The sequence below is a fragment of the Petromyzon marinus genome, chromosome 4 (assembly GCF_048934315.1).
Source record: "Petromyzon marinus isolate PM22_M1 ecotype Great Lakes invasive population chromosome 4, UKy_Petmar_22M1.pri1.0, whole genome shotgun sequence".
In the NCBI taxonomy this organism is placed as follows: domain Eukaryota; kingdom Metazoa; phylum Chordata; class Hyperoartia; order Petromyzontiformes; family Petromyzontidae; genus Petromyzon; species Petromyzon marinus.
In genome coordinates, this window is record NC_133670.1 from 17,365,692 (window position 1) to 17,385,804 (window position 20,113).

The following is a 20,113-nucleotide window of genomic DNA, read 5'->3' on the forward strand; positions in this document are numbered from 1 at the left end:
CAAGGGTCTGTTTAACCACGTAACAATGTAAATAACTTTTTGTGCTGACCCCCTCCCCCCCCCACCTCTTCCCCCAGTACGTGATGGTGGCCCCGGACCAGCGCGAGCTGCTCAAGGGGATGTTCTTCCCGTACTGCGAGGGCTGTGGCACCCCACAGCTCGAGCAGGCAGTGGGCATCGTGGGTGCTGTCATCATGCCACATAACATCTACCTGCACTCGGCCCTTGTCAAGGTGTGAGCGCCCCCACTGGCAGCACGCTTGTGTGCCCCATGCCTTGTGCATCCCTCTGCCGTCAAATATATCTCTGTGTCATTATGTACCCGTGTGTACATGTCTGTCTATCTGCCTGCATGTTTCCCCGTTTCAACCAGTGGCTCCGCTTGTATCTCAGTATATCCCCATGCGTTTCTGTCTCCCTTTGCGTCCCCATGTGCCTCTGTGTATTCCCGTATCTCCATTCACATCCTCTTATGTCCCCCCCCACACCTACGTATGTGTCGTTCCATGTGCCCGTACGCAATCCCCTGGGTGTGCAGTCGCGAGCCATCGATCGCTCCAAGCGTCAGGAGGTGCGTGACGCCAACATGTACTACTTCATCGAGGCCTCCGTCGCCCTCTTCGTGTCCTTCCTCATCAACGTGTTCGTGGTGTCCGTGTTTGCCGAGGCCTTCTTCGGGAAAACCAACAACGACGTGGTGAGCACAGCTGGGACGGTTGGTGGTAGTGGTGGTGCTGCTGCTGCTGGCTGGGTGGTGGCGATGTTGCTGGGTGGGTGGTGGTTGGTATGTAGAGGGGGTGGCGGTGGTGAGTTGCATTCCACATGTAGTCAGCGTGAAAAGTTGGCGAAATACCATCTGGCGGGGCTCTCGACTAAAGTCCCCTCTAGCGGAGACCCCTTTTGCTAGCAGTGACATGAATAAGCAATTGCAGGGCTGCACCTTTAACTTCTATTTTTACCCTTGTGTCTAAACATTTCGGGGACTAAAGGCGTAACTTCCATGCTGCCCCCCCATGCGGTTGGCGGCTCCGCACAAGCCGTCTCGTCCGTCACAAGGGCCCCTGTGTCATTGCTCTCAAAGCCGTTGTCAATTGAGCGGTTGTCTCTCCCGCCCCCATTCAGCGCACGGTGTGCTTGGATCACCACAGCCCCCACGCGGACATGTTCAGCAACGACTCGAACACGCTGCAAGTGGACATCTACAAGGGGGTGAGGCTCCACCCGTCATGCTGCCGCATCCCGGCCACCTGGATCCATCGACGGCGTGAATTCCCCGTCCGCCAGCCGTTGCCGTGCGGTGCTATTAACACAACTAGCGCTGCACGCGCATTTTTAACTTTAAGCGCGGTGACGTCATCATTCAGCCCTATAGGGTGATGGCACCGTGGCGAAGCCATAGGCGTTGTTTAAGGGAATCGATGTGTTAGTTTGTTGTCCTTTTCCCGCACCACCGATTTGCACGGTTGGCTACGTACGGTGCGAAACATACATACGTGTTGTATAATTCAATTTTGCATGGGTGTGACACTTCTGACCACTGGAGGGCACCACGTTCACCTGGATGTTAAACAGAGGAATTGATTCACGTTTGGATCGGCATTTATATTTGTGTTTTAAATGTTTAGCCTGTTCACTGTCATGCTACTCGTAAGCAGCTGTTCTGCTCATTTTCATCAACTCAGGATGTTGCTGTTCAAAGCAGGTTTCCATCTAGAAAGCAAAACATTTTTTTTACCAAATGCACACTTTCAGTTTTGAAACCTGAGTTAACCGCACACCAGTTTTGGTTGTGGTTACAGAGTAAACGGTGTTAGTTCAGCATCTTACCAGCATGCAGTATGCAGCGATGTCTTATGCATCAGCTAATGAGATAAAACCAGAAGAATGTTTTTAAACTTTCATGGTTAAATTCCACCCCCCGCCCCTCCCCCCCCTAAAGAAACAGCATTTTTGTTTCCCCCAAATGTTACTCTTTATTTTTCTTCATTCTCCAAAACTATTCTCAACTCTCATCTCAGATAGTTACAAGATCAGGAACAGAGTTTCTTGACACTACCTAAAGATATCCATGGTAAATGTTTTTAGCTCCGGGCGTTTGGAGCTAGGTCAAAGGTCGGCAAATAAAATAACAAGATGACCCATTTTTGTTCGAATTCGATAAAAAAAACTCGATATCTAAAGAGCACATGAATACAAGACGGTGGTTTTTAACAAATAGCGTCACTAAGCAGTCCTTAAACAGCTGCATGCAGCTCTGGAGCCGCAAGTTGCCGACCCTTGAGCGAGGTCAAAGGTCATAACTCTTACAAAGTTCATAAGCAATACCATAGGTCCCTGGTTCTTTCTGGGCAGAAGGAGCCTGAAACTTGCCTCTGCATGACGAAACCTCGTCAAGTCGGTGCTCTGACAGACAGACCAAATGGGAGACGGACAAATTAAGGTCCTCGTTCTGTTAGTCCCTGTTACGTTTAGGTGTCTCGCGAGCCTCTGCTCATGCGCCCACTCCTCTCGTGCCGGTGCCGTCCCTCCCCGGCCGAGCAGGGCATCGTGCTGGGCTGTTACTTCGGCCCCGCGGCGCTCTACATCTGGGCTGTGGGAATCCTGGCGGCCGGTCAGAGCTCCACCATGACTGGCACCTACTCCGGGCAGTTCGTCATGGAGGTGCGGCTGGGGGGGACGAAATCGCACCGTTCGGCACCGCTGCATCTCACCACATCACGCTGCATTGCCATCTCGCCGCACTGTGCCGCTGTTGCGCTGCACCACCACGGGGCGCAGCGTCTGCTCTGGGCAGTTTGTTACGGGGGTTCGGGGTCACTGCATCCCACCGCAGAGCGCTGCGTCTCGCCGCAATGTGCCCCACTGCACCCGTGCGTCACATCTCACGTCGGTGGCGAGTGACACCTAAACGGGTTCTCTTGGCAAGCATTAGGTTGACTCCGCCTTAAGTGAGTACGTGGTGCAGATGTCGTAACACGAGTATTGGGGAGATTGGTCGGGCATGGTGTTTGCCACCGCAGCCCCTCGTGCATCGTACTGGGTTCAATATGTGCTCACGAACAGCCCCAACAGTGACCGTGTGCACATGGTGCCTCCCATAGGGGTTCCTCGACCTCCAGTGGTCGCGGTTCCGGCGCACGCTGGTGACGCGATCCATCGCCATTTTCCCCACACTGCTCGTCGCCATCTTCCAAGACGTGCAACACCTGACGGGCATGAACGACTTCCTCAACGTGCTGCAGAGCCTGCAGGTGCCACCTCCTCCCTCTGTATCTATCCCTGCCTCTCTTTCCCATTCATCTTTTTCCACCTCTCCACTACTTGTCTCCACTGCCTGTCTCTCTCCCATCTCGCTCTCCACCTGCTTTACCCCTTGCCTCTCTCGCATCCCTCACTCTCGCTTACCTCCATTCCACTGTGTTTTACTCGCTGTCCACAAAAAGCCTTGCAACCGCATTGATGCACAGCTTCCTCAGCTTGTGTTTACTAAGATTGTTTTATGACAAGTGTGGGTTTCTCTGGACGCTTCCAACTCTATAAGCAACAAAAACGCTGCTCGGATGAGGAATTCAAGAACTATTTAAAGGAGGACCTCCCTGAAAAGAAGACGGAAGGAGGGTGAATGCTTAAGCGAGTCCTTTCCTGGGTGAACATTTCAAAAGGCTCTTCTCTTCCGCTCACTCTGTCGCCATGAATTCTTGCCAGGGCTGCCAGTGTGCGCTGTCACTGGCTATCGATGTCTTCGTGTTGTGAACGTGTCCTCTCTTCCCCCGCAGCTGCCTTTCGCCCTCGTCCCCATCCTGACATTCACCAGCTCCAAGAGCCTCATGGAGGAGTTCACCAATAATATGTGAGTGACCTCCGCATCATCACCAACCCCAGCGTGTCATCCTCTTTGCCCTCCTGCCTTTTTTGGAAATCGCGATAGAGGGAAACAAAAAATATTCTTTGTGAGATTTGGGAATTTTTGCGGTCTATTTATTATGAACAGTACTCTTTCTAGAAGGGTGGGTCGGAAAGATTTGTAGCAGTTTATATATAGATAAGGTGCAAATGAAGACTGTTGATGCAACCTTTACAGTCACGAGAGGTGCCTTATAAATCAACACCATGTTAACAATAGAAAATTAACCATCGCATCAAATCGTGATAGTTCGTCGAATTGTGACAGGGACGAGTAGTTTTACGCCTCAATGCCAGTGGCAGCTGTTTTCAAATCGTAAAATCGCCTTCGTGTGTCGCCGGCCTTCACGGCTGTATCGGCTGCCTTCCCCACTAACCCGCTGCCACCGATCACTGCGGTGCCGCCCGCGCGTTGTCGCGCAGGTTCTGGAAGGTGGGCGGCGGCATAGTGGTGCTTCTCGTGTGCTCCATCAACCTCTACTTCGTGGTGGTGTACGTCAGCGCCCTGGGCCACGTGGCACTCTACGTCGTCGCCTCCATCATCGCCGCCCTTTACATCGCCTTCATCGCCTACCTGGTGCGTGCACGAACGCCCGCCCGCTTGACCGGCCGCTATCCTACCCGCTCACCCGCCCGCTATCCAGCCCGCTCGCCTGCCTGCTAACCCGCCTGTTATCCCGCCCGCTATTCTGCCTGCTAGCTCGCTCATTAGCCCACCCACTAGATCGCTCATGAACCAGTCCGCTATCCAGCCCGCTAATCTACCCGCTATAACGCCCATTATCCCGCCTGTTATCCTGCCTGTGAGCCCACTCGTTAGCCCGCTCGTGTAGCCCGCCCGCGAACCCGCTAATCCACGGAGTGTGGCTTTGCAATGGCGCAGTGCATCAATATCAACCTGGGATCCAACCCTTACTCTCGTCACCATCACTGTCTCTTTAAGCCCCTGCAATGTTCTTTGTTTGTCTTTAACTCAATTCTAACCCCACATTAACCCTTATAAATCCTGTTGGTAAGCTTATGAATGCTTCCCTATAACAAACGATGGCCTATGCCCTGTAGTTAACCCTCATTCTAACCCCACACATTAACTTTCTCCTAAAATTAGACTGACATCAACATTTGCTATAATCCTGGTCACTTCCATAACCATGCATTCTCACTGTACCTAAAAATCCTAGTTGTGGATGGCATGTCATTAACTCTTAATGTCTATGAACCTTTCCTGAAAACTCTCTCATCCTTACCACAAAATCTGATGTGAATACTTGCTCTCTATACCCTTAGTCACATACTATTACCATAAACCAGTAATCTTACTATAACCACCAGTCATTGCCCTATCCTTAACCCTTATTCTTGCCCCAGACATGAACCTTTACTGTGAGCCCTCTCACTCGTCCTTGCTGTTGCAAAATATGGGAAGCTGCTCTGTTGGGGGGGGGCGGGGGGGTTAAAGAGGACGGGTGATTTTTGGAAGATAAACGTGCTTACTCAAAGCGTTTATCCCCCTGTCTGAGCCTCCCATTGTACTTGGCCGTCCGTTCAGAAACCTCCAAATTGGGCAGCTGTTCCACCTTTCAGACGCTTTAAAGATGTGGGCAATGGTTCGTTTCGTCGTGAAGTGGCTTTTTACCTGATCCTAGCGCATCAAGCAACTAGTAACTGTGATTCAGATGCAAATCATCATTTGTCCAACTTTCTTTTATTGGGGGGGGGGGGGACGGGGGGGAAGTGCTCGTAAATCACCGTGGTGTTGGACGTACTCTGGCAAACAGACTTAATCTTCCGCGCCGGGATGTTGGTGCGTCCAGTTTCGTGTTCCATAAATGAGCCATGTTTTCTAAAACTATGATTTAAGACTGGAAGAGAGTAGGGCAAATACCTTTTATCATGCCCCTCTAGTGGAAGCCCTAACACAGCTCTGGCATGGGCAAGCAATTGCAAGGGATATACCTGTACCTATGAGTAATGCCTCTCAGACAGATGTCTTGTATGTTATTAGAATTATATTTAAATGTTGACTTGGACTAAACAATTTGTGGAACTGCCCTGAAGTAAATTCAGCATTTCCCACTCTTTCTGCTTCGTCCGGGAAATGAGTGACAGTTTACTGTCTCCGCTGACACGTGTGCACGTGTGCGCGCGTGTGTGTGTGTGTGTATATGCGTGCGTGTTGTGTTTATCTTGTTTCCCGTTCCCGTCTTTGTTCCACGGCCCGCATCCCCCCCCACCTGTCCTCTCCATCTGCCCGTCCGTGCGTGGGTGCAGGTGTGGCAGTGCCTGCTGGTGCTCGGCGTGCAGCCATGCGGTGGCTGTGCCGCGGTAAGCCGACACGGGGATTTCTCGCGCCAGGGCGTGCTCGTGGCGGACGATCGTTCGGGAGACGGGCCTCTCGCTCCCGAATGCAAATTGTGACGGCCTCGTGTCGTCACCCCCCCACCCCCTCACCTGCCCACTCCCCAGCAACCCCGTTTCTTCTCTTCTCCCACCCGCCTCCCACAACCCCTCTCTTCCCCGCCGACCCACCACACGGCATGCGCGCACCGGTCTCACCAGCGGAGAGTTCGTATGGACTCTGCCAGGATGGACCGTTAAAAAACAAACGGCAAGCGGTGTGGTACTGTTGCAACGGTGCGGGTTTTGCTGAGGAAGAAATGTAGTGTTTTTAAACGCTGCCCCGATGCTTGGCGTGATTGTAATAGTCCCTTCAGGACCACAATACGGATGTAACTGCTCAGTGAGTGTTTCCATTTTGGTTAAAGGAAGGTTCATTCCAAGAAAAACCCGAACGGCTCTCGTCGTATAGCTAAATACATAGGTCATCTGTCTCTGGCTGTGCAACATAGGATTTAATCTTTGTTGATAAGGAAAAAAAAACATTTTGGGTCAAGTACTTCATTATGCCACTTCAAAGACATTATTGCAATGTTACTCCCAATGTTTGAGTTCAACTTCAAAGTCTGTTTTTCTCCTTGTTACTCAAGCTTTGCACATGTGTGGGACAGCCCAGGTCACATGGCCTAGGTTTGTAGCTATAAGATAAGAACTGTTTTATTGAGTGACATCCTTATATGAAATGTATAAATTAAAAAAAAGGATGCTATCAACTTAGCCCATAATCTTATATTATCATCTCCGCTCAGGGTCCATAAAATCAGTACCCACTATGTGGTAATATAATAGTCAGATGGATAAACTGGCCCCCATTATACAAATGTGGAATTTCAACCACAGGCATAGGGGGGCCGCCAGTGTAGATGAGTACGACCCACCACGTTGCTCACTTGAGCAGTGGGACACATTGACGTGTTCATTCACAACATTTCAGGGCTGTCTTTCCACCGGCTAGCCACTCGCAATAACCTGGCCAGAATAATGTTGATGCTTTTGAGTTGGTGGTCTGGTGATGTTTCCTGACATGCAACACATTATGGGAGGACTGATCCTATGGTCACAATCGCTCCTTTTTCCATCTAGAAATCACCCTTTATGCAAGCTGCAACTCTTGTTTCTAGCCTTCACTCAAGTCTCAAGTCTTCTGTCTGATGAGCATCTCATCATTTTCAGAATTGGTTCGGCAACTCGCTCGTTGGTTATTCCATCGTCCGACGTAACGTTTAATGCGGTCTCTCTCAGGCCACTCAGCCGCACGCACCCATGAAGGTGTCGGTGCGGTGAGGTCACCGCCCGTGCATTCCTTCCGCTGCCAATTTGGCAAAAAAAAACAATAGTTAAAGAGTACGGATAGATCCTTAGTGAGGTACGGTGGCGTGTTAACTCAATTGCTTGCAGCCTTTCACAATGGCACGAACACTCACCGTTTTCTTGTTTCTTAAATTGTAAAGATTGTTAAAGGGTGGCTATGCTGAGGATTTTTCTTTCTTTATGTATTCGTTTCGGTGGTTCTATTCCCACTGCGCATTCTACACGAGTGTTGTTGCTGCTGCTGCTGTCGCCCTGGTACATGGTTGAGTGCGTGAGCGACGGTGACAGTGGCTGCTGGTGCTGCGTGTTGCCAGACCGTGTGCCTAGTGGCAACCAGTGCGTTGCCTACTGTGCTCCGTGTGATCAGTGTTTTTGTGCCGTGTTAAGTGCAATCAGTGTATTGACAATACAGTGCACGGCACTGCCTGTGTTGTTGTAGAGTGTTATTATTGTGCGCGTGGGGGCCTTTTGTGGAGGCTCGTTGCCGTTGCGAAGGTTTTTTTCACTATCTGTAGCATTTCTGAATTTTTGTTCTCATTATTACTCAGTCCTTTTTGCAAATCAACGATCCCTTGCTTTTAACAATGCAGTATCAGCGATCCGGCCTCAAAAAGAGGCACATTAACGGTTAATCCTAAAGTGTCTCTGCCTTGGTCTGTGCAGTGTTTACACTGATGTCTCACTTTACAAGGACCTTGTCTCTAGAAATGCTTCGTGGCAGGGAGTTGCGCTGTCTTTTGTTCTTGCACTACGCCTGATTTTTAGAACCAAATACTGTTTCGCACATGCAGTCACTCTCTACTAGCAGTGGGGAGTTGAGCGCTACACTAACAATTGTTTCAGGGAGAGCATTTTTTTATATCTGAAATAAAAATGGGATCCCCGAAAAAAAAACAGTTTGTCTTTTAGATTTTTTATGGTTTTGTTTCTCAATGATAGACGGTAAAAACGCAACAACTGATTGGAATTACGTCTTTGGTGTGGTGATTTGGAGGCAAGCGTTGGTGGATCACACGGATGTGTGAATTTCCCATGCCTGCTGCTCTGCAAGATTGCCCATAGATGAGATAGCAGTCCAGCACATTGGTTCCTAACCGATTGTTAAGAACCTTTGTGTATTTTACGCTCACGCGTGTGTTTTCCATGGGCACTCAGTGTTGGATACTCCTTAAAAGGGGGTCTGGTGACTCGGTGAATGTTTTCTGGATGAATTAATTATTTTATCGTCAATACTGGATTGTATATTTTTACGATTCTCTGTCAATACACTTGTGGATGAAGGCCTCCCCAAGTCGTGACATTCGTGGGGATCATTTGTGACCATATTTTATGCTTAATGTGGATTTGTGGCATTAACGCTTTGACCCACGGTGCCGTCTTGATCTTGAATGCCAGTTTGCAAAGGGAAATGTACAAAGAAACGTGGAACCCGTTCGAGAATCACTTGATACTGCCGTGGATGGGAATAAAATTCGGCTCGATGGAGTCGCAGGGCAGTGCTGCACCACCTAATTGTGTGTGTATTAGTATCAGAATATATATTTTTTCAGATGTCACTGCTGGATATTGAGTTGACATCTGAGTGCATGCACTTCCACTCGTGACTTGCACTGGTGGCTCTTACACTCGTTCATGGCTACAGGTTGTTGTGAATGTGCACAGATTGGAGCTGATCAATTTTCTTGAGCTTGCTGTGGAGAATGCGTTTGAGTCATCGGCCGCAACCAAATGATGCTTGCAAATACGTTCTACCTCTTGGCATAGACAGCATAAACTTTGCTATTGTTCCCTAACAATATACATCGAGAGGGCATCGCAAGCCTGCTTGGGAAATTTTCTCCCAGCATGCAGCTGCTTACCTGCCATGGCAACACCACCAAACCAGCCTGTTGTTCCCCAAACCTTCAAGCTTCCAACCTTTGAATGTAAAAAAATGTTTCATATGAAAACAAAAACCTGTGAACGATTTTAGTACCAAAAAAAGTATGTCGCACTCTGGGATCATAATAATAAATTAACCTTATGGCGGGACCCCGGGGTCCCGAATAAATGGAAGTCAAAATCGTAATTAGTTTATTTTTGGCGACTCCGTCCCACCGCGCACATAAACGCCACCACCCACCAGAAATCAATCCTCCAGTTCTTCACCAAGCACCCGGGTTGTTGCCAAAATTGCCGTAGTCATAAACAAAATTTTGATTAGCGCATCGTGTAGAGCTCGTCGAGAGGAATAGATTGCCGTATCGTTCGCCTTCAACAGACATATAAAATGACGTCGCAACACAGTTTATGCGAGAGCCGCGGGTTATGGGACCCTGGGATCCCGCCATTAGGTTCAAATCAGAAACCACAGCTTGGGTGATAGTGCATTTCCGAGAAGGGCTTTGTTACCTCCAACACTTGAGACCACGTTCTGTGGAATTCGAGTGAAGGTGTTCATGGTCAAGCGATGTTCAGTTTCATTTATTTGGTATAGCCCTGTGAGCCATTCGGCTCTTGAATCGGGTGCAACCGCAACAAACAAAAAAACATGAACAAGAAAACATCTTAACCGAGCAGAGCGGCAGCAGACGGCACCTCGAGCCACCGCGCGTCCACGAGAAGAGCCCGGTCCACGCTCACGAGGAATTGGCGGGCAACAACCCATTTAGAAAGTGTTTCTTTTGTGAACGGTTTGGTAACACTGGCGCGCAAGCAGTTTAGAAGAGGTGGGTTGGCATCGCTTAACCCGCTCGGGATCGGTGCACTTGCTCTACGGCATGTGGCCAATCCAGCTGTAAGATCTCTGAGCGAACAGGTTTAACCTCATTGTGTCCACTAACCTCTTCCAGTCCTCTGTCGTTATAATTGCCCTGGCAGGTCTGGAGAGGACTTCCCCGCGGTAAGGCCTCACTGTCTCTTTTGTCGTGGCATCATCGCTGTGCGCTGCCACGTTCACCGCTTGTGCAGCATCGCTACGGATCACGCATTTTTTTTTGTCACTGGCTGAGTAGCGATATGATTCCTTCGATCATTAATTTAGTCCTCTGCTTGTAATACATCAGCAGCAGTGGTTGCTGACTTAGTTCTGAAGGACCCCTCCACGGCCTTCTGTTGTTATATACTGTTATTGAGCATTTGGGAGTCATTCGCGGCACGAGAATAGCCGCATCCATTGAGAGAGGTATAATGGATGTGATGTGCCGGATGCAGAAACATTCCGAATCGCCGACTCGGACATACTCGGCTGAAACCGGGTGTATACCATACCAACGAGCAGACGAGCAGTGTTTGCATCAGGTGCTTAATTCTCACATCAACAAATTTTTGCTGTAAATGGCGGAGGCCAGCCAACAATGAGGAAATCTGGGCGATGGAGGGTCCCAAGGACTGGAGATCACGAGAGAGCACAGTCACGTGTGTACGTGCATGCGAGAGAGACCGTTTGATCACAGCACTTGCTTCGTCACCCCAGCAATCCGCTCGTACAGCACCTGACTTTTAGTAAATTAATGCACCTGAAATCAAAACGTGCGGTCAGTTACAATTACACGTCGTGCTTTTGTGTTTTCTGTGAGTAGGCTGTTGAAGCGAGATTATTTTTTGTTAAACAATGCACCAATAGCTCAGCATCTTGGCCCTTTGTCTTGTTGATGTGAGCATTCTTGAGGCTTGACAAGTCAGAGGTTCAGTGATCTCACCACTGAGCCAGATCACGTGGGTCCACGCTCAAAATAAAAATTCCCCCCCCCCCCCCGCTGCAGTGCCATACAGAGATATGACGGTGTGCTGCCTGCTATTATCGACAAAATTAAAGGATTGCATTGGCAGTCCCGTGCAATCATGAATTTTAAAAACGCCACTATTTGTCATTGATCCTTGCTTATGAGTTCAATTCCCATCCATGGCTAACATAAGTCGCAAGTGATGCCCGAATTCTTCCTTGCCCACCCCACCCCCGTCAACCCCACCACCCCGTTATAAGGCACTTTAATTATATAACGAGGAATGCAACGAGTTCTTTGGACCGTTTCAAGTCAACCCTTGAGATGGCTGCTTGAGACGCTCTAGTCGTTGATGGGTCATTTATCCAATTTGCGCCCTGTGGAGGCCACTTAAGACGATTGATCGACACTTGATAAATAGTGAGCGACTTGATGAATTTTATTAATCTCACCATCGGCACATTAAGCTGGAGTCACATCTTGAACTAATGGCCAAGGTTCATCGACATTTCCTTGGCAATTCTCCCTACTATTCGTGATGATGGAGACATTTTCTTTCGGTAAAGTCACGTAGAATGAGAATAAAATAATAAATTGATAAAATAAAATAACAATAATATTCTCATGACGTTTCAGCCCCAACACAAGCGGCCTTCATCAGGTGAAGGGACGAGACTGTCTGGAGGACAGCGCTTGTGTTGGGGCCGAAACGTCGTGAGAATATTGTGTTATTTTATTTTATCAATTTATTATTTTATTCTCATTCTACGTGACTTTACCGAAAGAACCAAAGAAGATGAATCCTTGCAGTCACGAAAGCTTTAAATCGAAAAGATGGAGACATTGTTTGCAGTTCTGCAATAAATTGCATGAATTTGAACGTTCGCCAACAACGCTTGAATCCAATCCTTAGAGCACTTAATGCTATACCCAGGGGACGTCCAAATATTTTGAGAAGATGTTGATTTTACTGAAGCAGAGATACATGGCTTGTATATTCATTTTTCAACACAATATCAATGAATGTTTCGATTTAGGGTCACGATTTTGAATCGACGATCTTAATTTTTTTATGGTGTGTTGATTGTGGCCGAATGTCGTGACTGGAGGGTCAGGTGAACCCATTGCTTGCAACGTGGACCGGTCCGAAAACATCGATTTGCACGTGTCGCAGATTTAGGTATCGGTATTGATCGCCGGATCATTGCACCCCAAAATATACTCAAAAAGGCTGTTGGAATCGCATTATCAAAACATTTTTTGGGCTTTTGCAGCATGATTCGCCGCTACGTTTTACTTTAGCAAGTTATGTACTTAATTTTTTTGTGTGTGCTACTGTGTGTGTTTTCGTAAATATAGTAAGATATTTACCAAGATAAATTACATGGGAAGACGGCCATAGGAATGTGGAATTTCCTCCACTGGCTCAGGGCAATCCATTGGAGATAACCATCTCCCAACATTTTTTTTCAGTGTCAGAGGCCCCTGGCCCTCAACATGCCAAATAAAATAAAATTTTACGGATATATACACTTCTACCCATGCAAAACAAACACCATAATGCGGTGCGGAAGTGGGGCGGGTAGTCGCTCACTAAGACTAACTACCCATGCGCTTGAGAATCTAATACAAGTGAAATTTTAAGTAGATGAGCAAATATTGCAGTGCGGCTGTGCTGACGATCTCCATGTGCGTTGTCCACAGCTGCGTCGCTACAGTGCCATGGAGGCTCTGCTGATGGACGATCGCAGCGCGGACGAGTGGCCTACCCAGGACGAGCGGCAACCTGACGACAGCCGGCTTCTACAGGATGATGGCCTGGAGGAGGACAGGCGCTCTCTTGTTGACCACCCGGAGCATTAGTCGGAACGCCAACACCTCGGGAGGGCAATTCCAACTGCGCTGCAGGACGGCGACCTAGAAGAAAGCCGTTCGGACTGGCGCCGCCACCACCGCCACCACCGCCACCACCGCCGGCGCTCTCATCCTCCTGCTGCTTTTCTGGCTGTGGCGGCGACGGCTCGTGCACATGGCACCGCCATGGCCGTTGCGTGGTCCGAGTGCTCGCTTGTTGCTGGTGGAGGCCGTTATTACCTGGTGCTAAGCAAAGGGGTGGGGAACCTTTTCCTTCCTGAGAGCCGAAGAGTACATTGAAATACCTTTGAAGGGCCACGCAATTAGTTATCGGACTATTGCATTGACAGTGTGACTTTAACTATTTGATAGACAGCACGTGACTCGATCGCCCAAAAATTAGTAACGTGCTGTTTGGCAGGTTGAAAATAGTACCCTCAAGTACTCAATTAGTGTGGCCAAGAATGATCGCAGGGATGGATAAATATCATTTTCGGGCCGTTGTTAAGCGGCAGGCTTCATGTGGCCGCAAGTCGTATGCATTGGAGTCGCGGGCTGCATTTGGCGAATGGGGCCGTATGTTCTCCACCCCGGCCCTAATCGACGGGAGACGCAGTGCCGTCGTGGGATGCGTCGAGGTGGCCGAGCTGTCGACCGTTCAGAACTCTCGAGCGCCCACCTCGCTTCATGTAGCGTGCTCTCGTGTGGGCGTGTTTTTTTAAATCGTAACTAAAACTTTTTTAAGGTTCTTGAAGCACAATCGGAGGGTGTTTGCTGGTGTGCGCACTCGACCTGTGGGGCGACCTGCGGTCCTGGCTCCACGATTCTTTGCAGCCAGGAACGGTAATCGGGGCTTAATTTCAACAGAGTCTTACCAGGTCAGCAACCCAGAAAATATTCTGTGAGAAGTTAAGCCCCAAACATGAGCATTCCACATGTGCTTCTCCGTCTGTTATGTGGCCAAAGGGTTGACCGCCGCTTCCTTTTTCCCCAATGTCCATTAGTTACCATTTGTCTTTGCCTGTCCGTTGGGGTCCCTCTGTCAAGGGTTTTCTCAGTGAGTTCCCTCCTTTAAGAAGGACTCATTTTTATAAACTCCGGGAAGGATGGTGAGCCCAGTTGACTCTTGACTCAGCTTTTACCTTGCGACTTTTCTGTTTGTGAGTCGAGCGCTCTGATCACTGTGCTGCCCAGACTGAGCGTACCAACGTCAACAATGCATATCACCATAATCCTCTTTGGAAATCATCGATCCACTGCTGGGTAATGTCTTTCAGAAACCGTCGCTGTCACGCGATCCATCGACCCATCGAGCTCCTTCGCACAAGCCTCCCATGCGGACGTCCTCTGAGACGTGTCCCCTCCTTTGCTACCACGCATTTATCGTATACGAAAAACATTAAGTAATAGCTACTTAAACTTTGGAGGGTTAAGTTGGTGGGTTGTGCGCCGTGCCCTCTTTCACAGGTGCTCGCTAACAGCACTTGCCCCAACAGTCTGCTAAGGCTGTACCGGGGATCTTTGTCTTTTATAGGAGGGGGGGGGGGGGGCAGTACCATTGTTGTTTAGGTGCGAGTGCGGCAGAGCCGCTTGCGCCATGTGGCTGCACCGAGACGCGAAGTGCCGTGATCCGCCGATCGGAGAGCGTGTTTTGGTCGCACCTGAAGCCGTGGGCAGGACCTGGTGGGCAACATGGGTGGGTGTGTGTATATATGCGCACGTGATAGGTAGATGTAGAGGGGAGCGGTAGTGTCGAGGTTATCGTGCTGCGCTCCGAACCCGGCGACCTGAGTTTGATTCCCGCTCATAGCCACCGCGAGTGACGATTATCTGAACTGGTCCTGGGACTCCCCTAGGTTGAGTCAGCCTCAAATAAGTACCTGGTGCAGTGTGTAAATATCGCCACTAGGGAGACAAAGGCGGCCGGGCGTGGTGCTGGCCACCCACCCCCTCGTGTGGCGTACCGGCCTTCATCGGTGCTTGCTAACAACACCTTACGTCTGTTAAGGCGATACGGGGATCTTTGTCTTTGATAGGCAGATTATTATTATGATCAACACGAGTGCCAACACTAATTGATAAAAGAGTTCTACATAAGTAAGCATCCTTTCGTGTGAGTATTGGACATGTGTACGTGCTGCTTGGTGTGTGTTACCAGTTTAACAGCGTCGTTGTGTTTGGAAGGTACATGCCTTTGGAAGCTGTGCATTGTCTGAGGTTTTGGAAGTTTTGGCAGAGGCGTGCATTGATCCAGAGATGCGTTTTAGCAGGCGTCTCTTTGAGCCAGGTGTGTATTGTCTGCAGAAAGAGACCATCATTTTAATGTGATGTGAGATTTGTGCTCGTGCGAAGTGGTTTCCAGCAAGATCCTCCTTTGGCAAGGGGGGGGGGGGGGTGAGGGGTGATTTTCATCAAACTTTGCACCAAGATGGCCCCATCTGGGCGAAAATTTCCGGCCCAGGGGCTGTCGGCTTCCTTCAGAACGGACGTGTTCAGGCTTGCGTTGTCGTGGGGCGTCGTGGTTGGGTTCCGTGGAATCTCTTTTTATAACGCGGTTCCACGACGCGTAACATCGGTGACGGCAAAAACAGCTTGGGCGCATTTATTCCTTGCCAAATTGTCAATGGGATAAATTTCCCGACCTGGAATTCGGTGGCGTGTGAACATCATTGTAAGTGTGGTGGGAGGGGGGGGGGTCTAAAATATGTATATAAATATTTTAATGAAATACATTTTTTTTAATTCTATGAATATATAATTTTTTTTATAAAATGAATATCCAAAAATATGAGAGTGCAAGGTTCCCACTGGCAGAGCACGTGGTAGACCGGCAAGCCCAAGGGTCCGGGGTTCACCAGTTGTGTCGGCGGACTGCATGCTCCGCTCGTGGTTGTGACCTTTGTGCTCTTTCGCCTCGTCTGGCTTCAAGAGGTTTTACTGTGGGGGCTGTGTTTGCAAGCTGGGAAATAAGTATGGTTTAAGGGGGGCTGACTAAGCCCTGTTGGCCCTAGCTACCCACCGTTGGTGGTGTTCACCAGATTTTATGGCAGAAAGATTGACTTATCGTATGAGATCGCACTTTACACTTTGGTAGCTTAGCATCTCTGAAGTTTGTAGAGTTAACGGTTTTGAATTAATATGCGAAAAACATTTCCCCCGTTAATATATTGAGTAACAAATAAACATCAAGTATTACTCTTTTTTATGTTCACAGATACATTATCTACACAATTACTCGTTGGTTCTTTCGGTAAAGTCATGTAGAAATAAAATAAATAATAGAATACGACGTTTTGATTGCAACACAAGCAACCGCCATCAGGTGGGAATGCAAGCTCGGAGAGAGACACATATACAGAGAGACAAACACAGACACGGAGAGAGACATACACAGAGAGACATACATAGAGGAGAGACACATAGACACTCTCTGTTTGTCTCTGTTTATGTCTCTCTCCGTGTCTGTGTTTGTCTCTCTGTATATGTGTCTCTCTCCAAGCTTGCATTAACACCTGATGACGATTGCTTGTGTTGAAATCGAAACGTATTCTATTTTATTTCTACGTGACTTTACCGAAGGAACCAAAGAGTAATTCCTGCAGTCACGAAAGCTTCAAATCAAGTATCTACACAATGTTAAATGTTATTACTTTCCAGGCATGATCTCTCTCCAGGTTTCTGACGTCACTGGTGTAACGCGCTCAGAATCGCCTTAAAGGGGACCGCGTGCCGCATGCACCTTGTACCTGCGACTGCTGCCCTGTCGACGTTTGCTTTGAGACGGGGTCAGGGGGTCGAAATTGAGAAGCTTCCACCTGTCCCTCGGGAGGGTGCCCTGTCTTGCGCAGTGACGATGAGATGTATGTATGCTTGTTTACCCAGGGAAGCCTCACTGAGTCAGTCTCATGACACTTTTTCAGGAGGGTCGTACTAAGTTTATCACAGTAGGGGGCGATGATGCTACGTATATATGTTGAACTTTTTTCGCACCGTACCTAGCCGGGAGGTGAATTTGCATAATGTTTCGGCAGAGGGATGTTTGGCCAATGCCAGTTACAACGCATGTTTTTTTTTAGCTTAGGTTTATAATATATGGACGTCCCAAAAACAACACAACCTATATTTTCTTATTTATATTAAACTGATACAAAATCTTCCATAATCATGGGAACGTCATGAAACACTTGGCTGATTCATCATGGTCACCAAGCTGTGCACTTCGGCCAACTTGGAAGCAGGACCAGAATCGACGGCATTCAAATGAGTATTCGGTTCTATGTAATAAATAATAAACAGCATCCGGTATAGCAGTGACATTTTTTGAAATGTCGACCTATGTAGGCCATCCTTCAAAGAGCTGGACAGATGAGAATGTGGTACCAGATCTGGGCTATCTGGTGGATGGAGCAGTGCACCGGACACCAGACAATCGAATGGCCTCGGAAGTTCTCGGAATCGTATGTGGTCTGCTGTTGTGCTGGAGGAGGATCTGACAATTCGCGTGACATGATTCTCAGTGGTGAATCGTTACAATTTTATATCGATTTAATTACAAGTTTCTGAGAAATCAACAGGAGGCCTGTCCTTAATAGGGGGCCCGCGGTGGCGAGATATTATCTGCCTCGCCTGCTATACAGGAGGTTAATGGGGTCCATCCCAACCCTGACACTTGCATATTTGGAGTTTGCATGTCTCTCCCCATGGTCACGTGGATTTTTCTCCAGGTCCTCCGGTTTTTCCCTCCACGTTTAGAAACATGCGTTTGGAGTATATGGCTGCTATAAATTTCCACAAGTCACTTTCTTGACCTATCATTTGTGGCCAGGTCGCTTCCAAAAAAAAGCTATATAGCTCAGTGGGCCTTTCCTGGTAAAATAAAAAAAAATGTTTATACCCCCACCCCTCGTCCGGATAAGGCTTGTACAACAAACGTCCCTTGCCGAACATCTGATTGGTATCCTGTTAATGTATTAATTTATAATTATATTTATGCCAGTAGAAATCAAAATGTATTTAAGAATTAAATAATAAGTGCATGCTCTATGCACAATGTTAGACGCTTAGTGGAGAAATGATCTGCATAAAATCACTTTCAACACAAGGTCGGTGTTTTTGACTTTGCGTACATGTCACGTTGAGTCACATTCGTTACGGTTTTTGTGACATACACGCACAAGTGCCTGTAAACGGTGGGTACGTTTAAATTGCCAAACTGGTGGTGCGTGAAACCACTGGGTCAGGTCTTCAAATGGATGCCAAAGACATCTCAATCGATGACTTGACGTTTCTTTTAGTTTGGCCGGCAAGTGGCAATTCTATGATGCGTTTACCTGGGGGTGCTCATTCTCCCATAATTAAGAGAAATTCCCCCTGTACTTTTCTTCCCCCCCCCAATGAGGCAGCTCCTTGGGGTCAAGTTAGAGGTCATCATGGATGTCATTCATGCTAAGAGACCTCGCCATCATCTTTCCTTTTGAAGATCCCACAGCAGTTATAGTTGAGACGTGACTTCCAACGGCTGCTCACACTCATTCCACTGGTGGCGTTTTACACTGTGGATTTGGGTGCCCCCCACTCCTATAAAGTAGTCTCACCCCCAACTTATTATTCAATCCTGGAATCGCCACTTTGCTGGTGCACGGTGCTGGTGACAATTGAGATGCGTGTGTCTTTCTTGGTCAGAGTTAAACGCATTTCACGTCACTGCGTGCACACAAATAAGAGGGTGGCCTTAATGCTGAAAGTTATGTCCAAAGAAAAATGTTACGTTTAAATGTGGTGGTCAGCACATACCACAGCCTGGCAGTGAAGGTCCCGTTCCACCTACATACGTGCATTGTGGCCAAAGTGTTGTCTCCTTTAATAAATGGATGTGCCAAGACTGTTGGTGTAAGCCTGTCATTTAAAAATGTATACTCTCAACTCGGTGAAGATGAGGTTGACTTTTAGGACCAGCTAAGAGCCCAGGGGGGAGTGATGGTTAAGCGGTTTGGACAGCACAAACCCAGCAACCTCAGTTCGGTTCCCAGTCACGGCTAATATCCGTGGGAAGTGATCTGTACTGGCCCAGGCTTCCCTGCCTTCGCAAATCTGCACTAAAGTATGGTTCAAAACAGCTCCCACGACTGCCCCGGCATGGAGAAGATGTCTTCAGCCAACAGTGGATTGGCATAGAGCCGTATATTCATTTAAGAACCCCCAGACACCCAAATAAAAATTGTCGAGGGAGACGAGCTCATTGTGCCACTGTGGGACTCGAGTTCTAAGGGCACAAGACAGACTGCGTGTGGATTGTATAGTGGAGGTTTTATTTGCTTTGGCAATGTCCAACATTCAATAAAGGACAAACAAAGTGTAGTTATTTAATGTGTATATATTAAAATAACACCTTTCATTTTTCTGAATAAATACCATTTGGGAACCAGATTGCAGTGTACTGTGATTTTTGTATTTGAAGGTAAATGTTACAATACCATTTCAAGTTAATAACGCTGCCTTGTGGCTATACAAACATACCCTATGTACGTAAAACTCTTTCACCAGGGTGAAGTATTGCTACAAAACCCTTCAATACGGCTTAGCAGTAGATTGATAGGTGGGGTCCAATTTTTACATAACTTTATATGCACCAACAAAAACTAATGCTGCATTTCCCAGTGTCTGAATGCTCCAAGATCTTATAAATTGGCACCAAGCTTTCAACAAAAAAACAATTTTAAACAATGCACAGCCCTTTAATCAATCCACTGCAGGATGAAGGCCTCACCTCCTGTTGGTTATATGGATTGTCTCACCCTTCACCATGCTGATCAGGACAGGTTGGTTAAGGGCCCAGGACCAGCTTGGGCATCTCACAAATAAATGCAAGCTGAGGCTGGGAATCGAACTTTGTTCACCAGGTTCATAGCCCAGTGCACGTGCTACTGCACCATCCCCTCCCGTTC

The 20,113-nt window shown here is 48.1% G+C and overlaps 1 protein-coding gene across 9 annotated transcripts in view; it reads left to right on the forward strand.

Moving 5' to 3' along the window:
- LOC116938567 (natural resistance-associated macrophage protein 2-like) overlaps positions 1 to 19,595 on the forward strand; it is a 45,285-nt gene extending 25,690 nt beyond the window's left edge. For all 9 annotated transcript variants that reach the window (XM_076059198.1, XM_076059236.1, XM_076059207.1 and 6 more), the window contains 9 exons: positions 78 to 233; positions 539 to 697; positions 1,123 to 1,209; positions 2,542 to 2,661; positions 3,102 to 3,251; positions 3,777 to 3,850; positions 4,327 to 4,480; positions 6,175 to 6,228; positions 13,020 to 19,595. In XM_076059198.1, coding sequence (XP_075915313.1) covers positions 78 to 233; positions 539 to 697; positions 1,123 to 1,209; positions 2,542 to 2,661; positions 3,102 to 3,251; positions 3,777 to 3,850; positions 4,327 to 4,480; positions 6,175 to 6,228; positions 13,020 to 13,178 — 1,113 coding nt within the window. In that variant the 3' untranslated portion in view covers positions 13,179 to 19,595. The remainder of the gene's footprint in view (positions 1 to 77; positions 234 to 538; positions 698 to 1,122; positions 1,210 to 2,541; positions 2,662 to 3,101; positions 3,252 to 3,776; positions 3,851 to 4,326; positions 4,481 to 6,174; positions 6,229 to 13,019) is intronic.
- Positions 19,596 to 20,113: the final 518 nt, after the last annotated feature.